General features: G+C 39.9%; 1 protein-coding gene across 1 annotated transcript; it reads right to left on the minus strand.

Annotated features, from left to right (window-relative positions):
• Positions 1 to 662: 662 nt before the first annotated feature.
• DYNLRB2 (dynein light chain roadblock-type 2) lies at positions 663 to 9,856 on the minus strand. The gene is made up of 4 exons (XM_068528142.1): positions 9,746 to 9,856; positions 7,404 to 7,479; positions 1,735 to 1,902; positions 663 to 904 (listed from the first exon to the last, which is right to left on the minus strand). Exons 1-4 carry the CDS (start codon positions 9,746 to 9,748, stop codon positions 861 to 863), a joined length of 291 nt encoding a protein of 96 aa, XP_068384243.1. The 5' UTR covers positions 9,749 to 9,856; the 3' UTR covers positions 663 to 860.
• Positions 9,857 to 10,445: the final 589 nt, after the last annotated feature.

The raw sequence follows: 10,445 nt of genomic DNA on the forward strand, positions 1-10,445 counted from the left end.
TGATATTGTACTATAGTTTCGAAAGATGTTGCCACGGGGGAAACTGGGTAGAGGGTACACAGGATCTATGTTATTTCTTACAGTTTCACGTGAATCCTCAGTTATCTCAAAATAAAATGCTTAATTAGAAAATAAAAAGAGGATATATGGCAAACATGGCAAAAGATTAACATCTATTCTATATGGGTCGTGGAAATCTGTTATATTTGTTCTATCATTTTCATTATGTTGAGAATGTTTGAAATATCTAGTAAGATAAACCCTCCGGAGTTCTCTAGGCAGCTTTTGACGTGTGCATCCTTGCTCAGGACCCGCTCCTGGTCCCCTCAGGCTGGTGTGATGGAAGGACAGGCCTGAGGAGTTTCGCAGGGGGCAGTGCTGACCCAACTGAGAACTGCGCTCTTGACTTCTTACGGCCCTCGTTTAAGCTGGGAAAGCACCTGTAGCTCCTTGAGGGCTGGGACGCCCTGCTTCCCTCCTAGCCCCACTCTGCTCCACTGAAACTCCCTGGCATGTCAGCGAAATGGGCAGAATCACACTTCTATTCTAATTCTTGGTGGCCATTACTTCTAGACGAAAAGAACTGTCTCAAGGAAGGCTGTCTTCTCACTAGAATTCTTTGGTTTTGTGTATCGTAAAAAGAATGAGGCATACATACCAGAATTTATTTATTATATAGCTAAATCACAAATTTACAATACATTAAAAACGGACTAAATGAGACACGTAGAGGAGTTTAAATGTAAAAATAGAAAGGAATGTCCAAAAGATCATTTAGATTGGATTATAATTTTAGGAATCTTTAAAGAGTGAAATGTTTTCAGCCTGGCGTCCCAGCACAGAACTTGTCCATTGCAGGTCTATTCACTTGGATTTTGAATGACAATCAGAAGATATTCCTTATCTGTGGAGAGATATGGACAAAGTTAATCCACCCTAAAAATTAAATTTAATAAATGAATACTTCAGCTAATCTGCTTTTCTCTTCAACACATCACTTGGACCTTGTGTAGACCAGTGGGCTCCCAGCACATCAGAATCACCTGTTGAGCTTTCAGAAAATACCATTACCTGGGGCCAAGCCCCAGAGATTCTGTATTTATTGGTCTGGGATAGAGTCCCAGGTATCAGTAATTTTTTTTTAAGCTCTCCAAGTGATTCTAATGTGCAGCTTGGGTGAGAACACAGGTGTAGGGAAAGCTTCATTTAGTTTGGGGGTAACTCTGATTTTACAGTTGTACTACAGCGAAGTTTGTTCTAGACTAGATTTAGGAACATGAGTCCTGTTTTACACTGACATCCACTAAAACTGTGAATGTACCTCCTTCAAGGAAAGAAGTATTTCTGTGGCTGCTGTCTTTTGATAGCCCCAGTGAATGTGCTCTACTCCAGGGAAGGTCTAAGACCCTACAGACCTTTGATCTGCCCTCTTCGTTATCCCCTGGACAGGAGACATTTCTCCCACTCTTCAGAAAGTCTGTGTGCTAAGTTCACATAACAGGAAACCTACACCTCCTAAATGTTTTGATTACTAACAACAAAAACAAATGGGCAAATTTCAATGTCTTTACTAATTTCACGGAATTTTCACATTCAGACTTCTTCATTTTGTAATTGAAGAGCATTATGTGTCATATTGCATGTTGAAATCCACACTCCCCATTCTTTGAGACAAAGCTTTTATCCAGTGAAGTAGAAAGATGCCTTAAATAATGAAAAGAAATGCCAAATTACCTGGAGCTACCATGATTTCATGTTTCTTTGATCTGATCCTAAGAAAAGTTAGGTCGTTCTGAGGATCAATGTCACGAACTGTGCTCTTGGCTTTCACGGTCAGCTGATGAAGGAGACCTGCATATTGAACTGTTGTCGAGTTGTCCAAGGTCGTTCGGATGGGAATGCCTGGTACGAGATTTAATTTGGGGTTAAACATTTTTTGTTTTGATTTTAAACGTAATATGTGCATCGTAGAAATACTGGAAAAATACTGTCATTGTAAAAAGGAAGAAAAAGTGATGGCTCATATCACTCAAAGGTAACAATTTTATTTCCTTCCAATCGTTTTGCCATTACGTGGATTTTAAAATTTAGTTGCATCAAACTATAATTACATATTTGACTGTTGCTTTTTTCTTCATTTAAATTATAGCATACAAGCTGTCCTTGTTGATGATGCCATCAACGTTATTTTTAATGGCTGTAGACTTTACTATTTTTTTTGATATATCATAATATAATCAACTCCCTACTGTTGGATTGTTAGGTAGTGTGTTTTTGTTTTTGTAGCTAATGGTGATGAACATTTTTGTACACAAGTCTTCTGGAAGTTGTTAATTGATTATTTCAGTACTAAGTTAACATATTACTATACGAAATGCATTCCCCTAAGCGTCCTGTCTGCGGTGAGTCCACTGTGAAATGCTTGGTCTGTGACATGGTGCTAGTTTCTCCCCTGAGGCCAGAAATAGAAAGGGGATGTCACTGCACATGCTAGAGGGTATATCAAAGGGATTTTCAAAATTTCTTCGAAACTTCCTCATACGGTATTTTGCAAACCTTAATTTTTATGCTAGAAAATACAGCAACCAAGACTCTGCAGTTCGGCTGGGCATTCCCTGGTTTGCACTCACTCTTGGTTTAAGCATGATTAAATTTGGCTACTTGTGTGCTCTATTGTTTCATTATATGGGTTTAAAACAGAAGCTATTAATTTAACTGGAAAAATCTAGCCAGACGAACATGCAAGTAAAATTCAATTCAGTTCATATCAATCCAGCTCCATTCAGGTCACTCAGCGCTTATTATGGAACAGGTGCTGTGCTAGGTATTTTACATACACTATGTCTAATCAGAACCGGCCTTCATATTATTTTGAAAACTACCAGATCAACCAGGGAATTCCAGGGATTTGATTTGCAAATGTGCCTTGCATTTAGGGAGACCTATGAAGGTGAATTTGGGATCACTGTCAAGTTCCTCAGGAACCTGAATTAAGGCCAATCAATAAAAAAGGCCGACGTGGCTCTCTTGGTTTTTCCCTCAGAGAATGTAGCTCCAGAAACTGGTAAACAAGATGAGCGCTTCTAACTTGGGATTTTACCTGTTTTTCATGAAACTCTTTGAGAGCCTCAACTCTGACTTTGGAACAGACTAATTTCTTTTTAAGAAAACCATTCTCTCCAGAGTAAGTCTTGCCAAAGAAGGCAACAACAGTATTTACAGGAAAACCTATTTAAGTAAGGTTTTATAGAAAACGTGTTAATTTCTGTATTATTGTTTCTTGGCCACTTTTTCTCCAGAAGTCAGTTCTGTCTTTCACAACTGATGAACCATCACAAGGCATGTGTCTTTAACAAGCAGGAAACTGAAGTATAGCAAGCACTCAACCTTTCAAGGGCACTTTTTGACCAGTTTTATTTTGCATCATGAAGAGCGACTACCTACAAAGTCTGCATTGCTCAGTGTCAAAAAAGAAATACAACCAGAATAAATTATTTAAACTGTAGATGACAGGATTATGAATCAGATACTCAGGCCTACTTAGTCAGTCTATTCATGATCCAAGTCAATAAATAAAAGAGCTAGCCTTTCTGAATAATAAGTGCACACCGTGGAAACTCTTGGAGTTTTTCATATCCACTGTAGACCCTTGGGAAAAAAAAATCAATCAACAAATATTTATTGAGTTCTTACTTGAGACTATGTGAGGTAATTAAAAAATAATTTATTAGGAAGTAACTTTAGCACATGGTATAAAATTCACCCACTTCCCCTTCTGAGAGGTAACCACTGTTCTCAGTTTCTTTGGTGTCCTTGCAGAGATATTCTAAGTCTATTCCAGTATGTTTGTGTTTGTATTCTTTAACTGTATCATTTTCTATTCTGTACCTTAACTTTTTTCTTTTAATACACTCGGGAAGTTGTTCCATTCAGTCCACGTAAGGCTAGGTCATTCATGTTAATGTCTGTGTAATGTGACTGTTGAATGGATGCTTTGTAATACATGTAACTAATATATCTTCCTGACAGGCATTTGGGCTGTTCCCAATTTTTGATTTTTATAAACAAGGCTACAGAATATGTCTGTGTGCATGCCATTTTACATTTGTATATATGTGTAGGATAAATTCTTAAAATGTAACTTCTAGAACAAAGAGTATATATTCTATATTCCTGAACTTATGACACTACTTTAAAATATGACTCTTCATGGTCCCAGTAAGCTGGCATTCTTCAACTGTACATTTGGTTGATAGATTGTATTTCAAAAATAAAAGGAATTGGCTGGATGGCTGATAAAACCTAATGAAACTCAAATGATGGATTGTTAGAAATGTCAAGAATATTTAAAATTAAGAGTCTGCAGAAATCAGGCTTATATACATAAGAATATATGACAGATATGACTGTCTGGGAAACAAATATACATGTTCACCAGTATCTAGTTCTGTGATCGGCACTGCAATATTGTAAACAATGAATTGTTTTGTAAATGGGAAACCAATGTTAACAAAGAATCTAACAAAAACCTATACTCCTCAGCATTGGGCTAAATTGGTAAGTCCACTTTACTGTCATGAATAAGAAGTCTATGTTTCAATAATAGTGAAACCAAAGGACACTATTTAACATGGCAGAGGATGAGATCTAAATGGATAAACGTGGTAGAAGGCCTACCTAGCCACAATTAAAACCTAAAAATTTGTTAAAATGATTTGCCTAGAATTAGTGGACCAAAACCATTGGTACAGAACAAGAACACATAAACACCAGCTTAGTTAAATATTTTCGGTGTTAAATTTCATGGGACGTCTGAAAGCTGCAAAGCTGCACTGTGATAAATGGCACTTTCGTCTAAAATTGAGTAGCCTGTTGAGATGGAGTATTTCATTTCATTCTGGTCGCACAACTCATACCATATGCTATTAGTAAACATCCTTGTCATATACTCTGGTTGTTAATAATCTGACCATAAAAATAAGCCCCTCATTTATATTTTTGGGAAAAAGGTTAATTTGGCTTTCAGAAAAGTGCCCTGAATCCTAACACAACCTTATCCTAGTAGAGGTTAATTAGAAGTTAATGGGTATTAAAACTAGTATTTTGTTGCCTTTGGATGAGAAAAGTGTTAATTGAGAGACCTCAGGAAAATAAAAGTCATTTTTAATTCTACCACTCAGAGATAATCACCGTAACATATCCCTGCCTTTTCTTCCATATTTCAGTGTGTATGTCTGCCTGGCCGTATTTAGGATTAGAAGATGCTGGCTACTGCTTCGTTTCCTGCTTTTTTTCATCTAATATTGTGAGTAGTTTTTCATGACTCTAAATATTCTTCAACATTTTAAATAGAGTAATAGGTTACTCTATTTATTTAAATAGGTTCACTGAGTAAATATTACATAATAAATTTAAAAATTTCCCTACTGTTGGGATTTATGTACTTGTCTGTTTATTTATTGCTATTATGTATGATGCCTCCGTAATATCCTTTGCACCTAAATCTTTCCTTCATCACTTCTTGAACAAATTTCTAGGAGTGGAATTACCGATCATAAGGTATGGATATTTTTTAGACATTTGATGCATATTGCCAGGATTATGTGCTTTAGACTAAGTCTTCCAAAGTAACACATTAGATACATTGTCCAGGGTGTCACAGGTGAATGCATCTGGACTGGGTTGAATAGTGTCCCCTCCAAAATTCAAGCCCACCCTAAACCTCAGAATGTGACATTATTTGGAAATAGAGTCTTTGAAGATGTAATTAGTTAAAATGAGGTCATACTGGATCAGTGTGGGACCTAATCCAACGACGGGTCCTTATAAGAAGAGAAAACAGAGCACAGAGAGGAGAACGTACACGATGATGGAGGCAGAGACTGGAGTGATGCACCTACAGACCAGTCAACAGCAAGGATCCCTGGAAATCACCAGAAGCTGGGCAGAGGCAAGGAAGGATCCTCCTGTGGAGCCTCTGAAGAGAGCCTGGACCCACTGACACTTTGATTTCAATTTCTGGCCTTCCAGAACTGAGAGAAAATACACGTCTAATCTTTTTTAAGCCACTAAGTGTGTGGTGCTTTGTTATGGCAGCCAAAGAAAACAAATAAAGCATCTCTGTGAAGTCACACAAATAACCCATCTTAGGGGGGTGTGGCAGAGTTTATGCAAATGCCTGAAACTAAAATCAGTTCAACCAGAACCATGGACTTGGGCTGGACCGCTTCCTGGAAATATGAGGCATAGCTCTTGACTGTCCTGTAGGCTGATGTTAAATCCTCTCCCTCCTGATCACTCAAGCTGGGTGAATTTATTATATTCATTTGACACTGAGTTTATTAAAATTTTATTTTATTATTTTATAAAACACATCAAATGTTTTATCTGTACAAATAAATTAAAAATTCCCACATTCACAGAACTATTTAATTACAATTCTGTTAAGTGTTAGGTATTGTGCCAGGCACTTGACACTTAATTGTCACAGTCACCAGTAAAGTAGGTTATTTTGCATTTTTAATGATAAGGGATTGAAGTTTAGAGTTTAAACAGACTTTCAGTGGGTAGTTGCTCACTAAATATTTATTGATGGATTTGCTCCAGAATAACGATTAGCTATGAGAGTCTGTTGCCAGGCACTGAGCTGGCAATGTACCAAATCCATGGTTGTACCATGGACTATGTGAAGTAGCTACTCTTATTTCAACTAGTGCTCTGGGGTTTGTGGCACCTCTTGCCCTTGCAAATGCCTGAATCAGCAATGAAGCCAGCAGAAGCCTTTAAGAGGCTGCCACCATAGCTGAGCGTGGAACAGTGTGCCAGAGAAAAGGCTTTGGGGGTTGTTAATAGGCAAGTCTCTGGTATAAGTCTACAGATTTCATAGGTGGAAACGTATTGGCCCTTCTTAAACTATAACCACAAAGACTATACTATAAATTACATTAAAATTAATTCTCAAAGATTTCATTAACTACGGTGAAGGAACAATTTCTTTTAAAAATGAAGATTGAAACTCTGTAGGCTTTACAATGTTAAAACGAAAGCAAACTGCCAACAACGGTATTCTTTCTATCTTCAATATAATAGTTTTATTGATACTCCTGAAATGTTAGAAGAGAGTTACCAAAGCTTTAAAAATTAGACAATGTGCAGCATTTCTTAGGAATATATAGGTGTTTTTATGCATGTCTTATTAATATTTATCTCCCTACCTCTTAGCAGAGTTCTTGGCATATAATTAATAGATACTCAATAGATGTTTGATGAGTAAATGCTCTAGCTAAAATATACAAGATATACTTTTGATTTAAAATTCCAAGATGTTTGCCTAAGGCTTCACACAACGAACAGGCTCTTGGTCGGCTTCTGCCTGTCAAGAAGGCAGCCTGTGAGGTGTTTACCTTCTGCATTTACAACCATCGTTCCTATAACCCCTTTATGGCTCTGGATCCTCTTTAGGGTTTCCTCCACCTCTGCCTGGAAGAGATCAGGAAGAAAATTAACCAAAGAGTCTTTGTGGTGACCCCAGTCCTAACTAGAGTAATGTTTTGAAAGACCCCTATTCTCCAATCTCCTTAAACTAAGATTTAGAAGCTCAGATTTTTGGAAGAGAGCTTTGAAATTGTCAGGTCCCATATGCAAGCCTATGTAAGACCCTCTACGTACAACCCTGACAAATATCTTGGCTTGAACTCTTGTTGAGACAGAAAGCTTCTTGCCTCACAAGAGCTCACTCCATTTTTATCTGCCTCTATTTACTGGAAAAGAATCCTATGTTGTTGAACAGAAATCTGCTCCTGGTCATCTTTCATTCATTGATCTTTCTGTATTCAAGTGAAAAATCCCTTTTCTACATTATAGATTTAAAAAATATTTATAGAGCTATATCACTGCCTCCTTTTGTCTAAAAGCATCACTTGATGAGAAATCATATTCTCAGTCCTAAATGCCACCTAATTGGGAGTTCAGATGGTTAAATTCAAAATATTCTGTAAAAACAGTGTATTCCAGGATTCCAGGATTCTGTTGGTAACCACAGCCTGGATCTCAGTGCAAGCTGAACGTTCAACCATGAATGATTATGTTGGAATCCCACTACTGGGTTATAAACTCAGCTTTCTGAATCACATGCATAGACTATATATATTGTACCAGTTTCTTTCCTTCTACAAATGCTAAAATCAATAATAATTTTTTCCAGCCTGCATATTTTCCATAACTGAGTAATCACTGGATATTCTGAATTCAAACAGTATTCTGCAGAGTCTCTTGATGAGGATTTATGATATATTTTTCTTTCCAGCATTGTAAAGGTGAACGTTATGTTGCTTTAGTCAAAAGACAGTTTTCTTTTGCCCCTAATGTGGGTGGGAGCACTTATTTCCTCTTTCCACCACTATAGCAGGTGTTTTCTAAATTTCAGGCATTCATGTACTAGATTTATAATTTTTGACATTATGAATACCATCTATATTATTTACCCAGCACATTCTTAAAATTATTTCACTGCTAAAAGCTTAAATAAATGCATTTTAAAAGGAAATTATATATCACTACCACAAATGTAAATCTGGTATCATTTGTCATAGGCAGAAATAACCGTAAAAACAAACCAAACAAAGAGAGAACATATTATTAAATTTTACCCCAATGAGAGCTCTGAGCCTGAGGTCTGCCCTTCAGGTGAAAAATCAAAACTACCTAAGGATAGTGGTATTAACGACCTAACAGTGCCAAAAACTCTCTCCTGGATATAGTCTAAAGGCTGGGGGGGAAAAAAAAAAAAAAAAAGAAAGAGGAATAACTTTCTCTGATGTGATTCACTCTGTGGTTTTTGGTTTTCTGAGCCATCTTAAGTAGCAACTAATGTTTGCATCTCACGTTGGGAAACACTGAACTTAAAGCATAATAGCTGTACAGGGATCAATGACTTACTACATTTTTTTGCCATCTATAAGACAACGTCCACAGCTCCTTACAACCGCTGCCCTCGTTTTATCTTTTTCTGTTTTACTTCTCTCCCAAACGCCTCTCTCTGATCTTCCCGGCCTTTCCCTCTCTTTTCCCAGGTGTTTTCTCCTTTGGTGATTTTTGAGCCCCCCTTAACAGTCTCTTAATTCCCATCGCCAATTCTCTTTTCATTCCTTTCTTAAAAAGAAACTCTTTGCTTTCACTTTGTTCTTTTTCAAACTTTCCTGTCTCCATTTTCCTTTTCTTCTCCTCCCCCTCCCATTCCTGCTGCCTCTTTATTTTCCTTTCTTCTCTCTCAATAACTCCTCCTTCTCCCCTCTCTCCATTTCCTTGTGCTCCTTGTCCGCTCTCTTTCTTCCCTCTCAGGGTGATTTTTCTCCTCTCCCTCGCGCCGCTCCCCTTTTCAAACTTTCCTCGCTGTCGAGGAGATTTCTCATTCCCCTCAGGATCTTTCATCCCCTCCGTATCTCTCTTCTCTTTCTCGATATCCTCCCTCCACAAGTATCACCCCTCAGAAGTCACCCCCCCCCCCAAGATATGTTTGCCCCAAGATAGCTTCCCCCATCTAGACATCTTCCCTCCCTCCACGGTCGCCCTCTGGTCCCTCCAGGGTCTCCGTGTCGCTCCTCCAAGAAGCTTCTGGAGCCCCCAGCCTTCGCCCCGGCTCCGGGCCCGGCCGGGCCTGGGTCGGCCCCGGGAGCCGGACAGCGAAGGTCCCCTGCCGGTCGCCGCCCTTGGAGCGGCGGGTCGCGGACAGAGACCCCGGATTTACCATTGCGCGGGCGGCGAGACTCTGAGCTCAGTCCGGTGCCACCGCTGCCCGGGATGTCAGCAACGCTGCCAGCCGTTGCTACGAGACAGGGGAGGAAGTGACCTCCCGGAAGCGTGGGTGGCCGCGCCTGCGTGCGCGCGGGTCGGGCCCCGCCGGGCGGGCTCTTCCGCCCCGAAGTGGCTTGACGCCTCCCGGCCGCCGTAGGCGGAGGCTGGGGACCGTGGCTCCGAGCGCTCACCTGGGGCGCGCCCGGCTCGCGGGCCGCTGGGCGTGAGGAGAGCTGAGGGGCTTAGGCCAGGCTCCGGGTCATTCGTTCGTCCTTTCACTCATTCATTCCTTGAGGTACGCGTTCGTGTAACCGCCACTTCCCCGTTCAAGAACGATTTATTGACCACCTACCACGTCCCGCCCTCTGGGCCTGTGGTACATTCTAGCGGGGGAGACAGACGAAATGCGACAAACGAAGCAATACTGTCCTAGTGTGATACGTGCTGTGGAGCAGATAAAGCGGGGTGGGTCCGTGTGACTCCGGGGTGATATTGGGTATAGCCTCAGCTGCCCAGTGACCCTCGGAGTATTTCCTGTGGCGCTGCCTTGTGCAGGGCTGATAGGTTTGTTCCCCCCGCCCACCAGGGGCAGTTGTTTTTTTAATTAAAGAAGAACTATATCGCAGTAGGGAGTAGTACAATCATATATATAT

Source organism: Eschrichtius robustus, chromosome 19 (assembly GCF_028021215.1).
Source record: "Eschrichtius robustus isolate mEscRob2 chromosome 19, mEscRob2.pri, whole genome shotgun sequence".
In the NCBI taxonomy this organism is placed as follows: Eukaryota; Metazoa; Chordata; class Mammalia; order Artiodactyla; family Eschrichtiidae; genus Eschrichtius; species Eschrichtius robustus.

Excerpts from the sequence above, each read along its gene's own strand:
- DYNLRB2 (XM_068528142.1), bottom strand. Across the intron at positions 1,903-7,403 it reads GATGGTTGTAAATGCAGAAG|GCATTCCCATCCGAACGACC; the intron begins GTAAACACCTCA and ends ATCTCGTACCAG. Across the intron at positions 905-1,734 it reads TGAAATCATGGTAGCTCCAG|ATAAGGAATATCTTCTGATT; the intron begins GTAATTTGGCAT and ends ATCTCTCCACAG.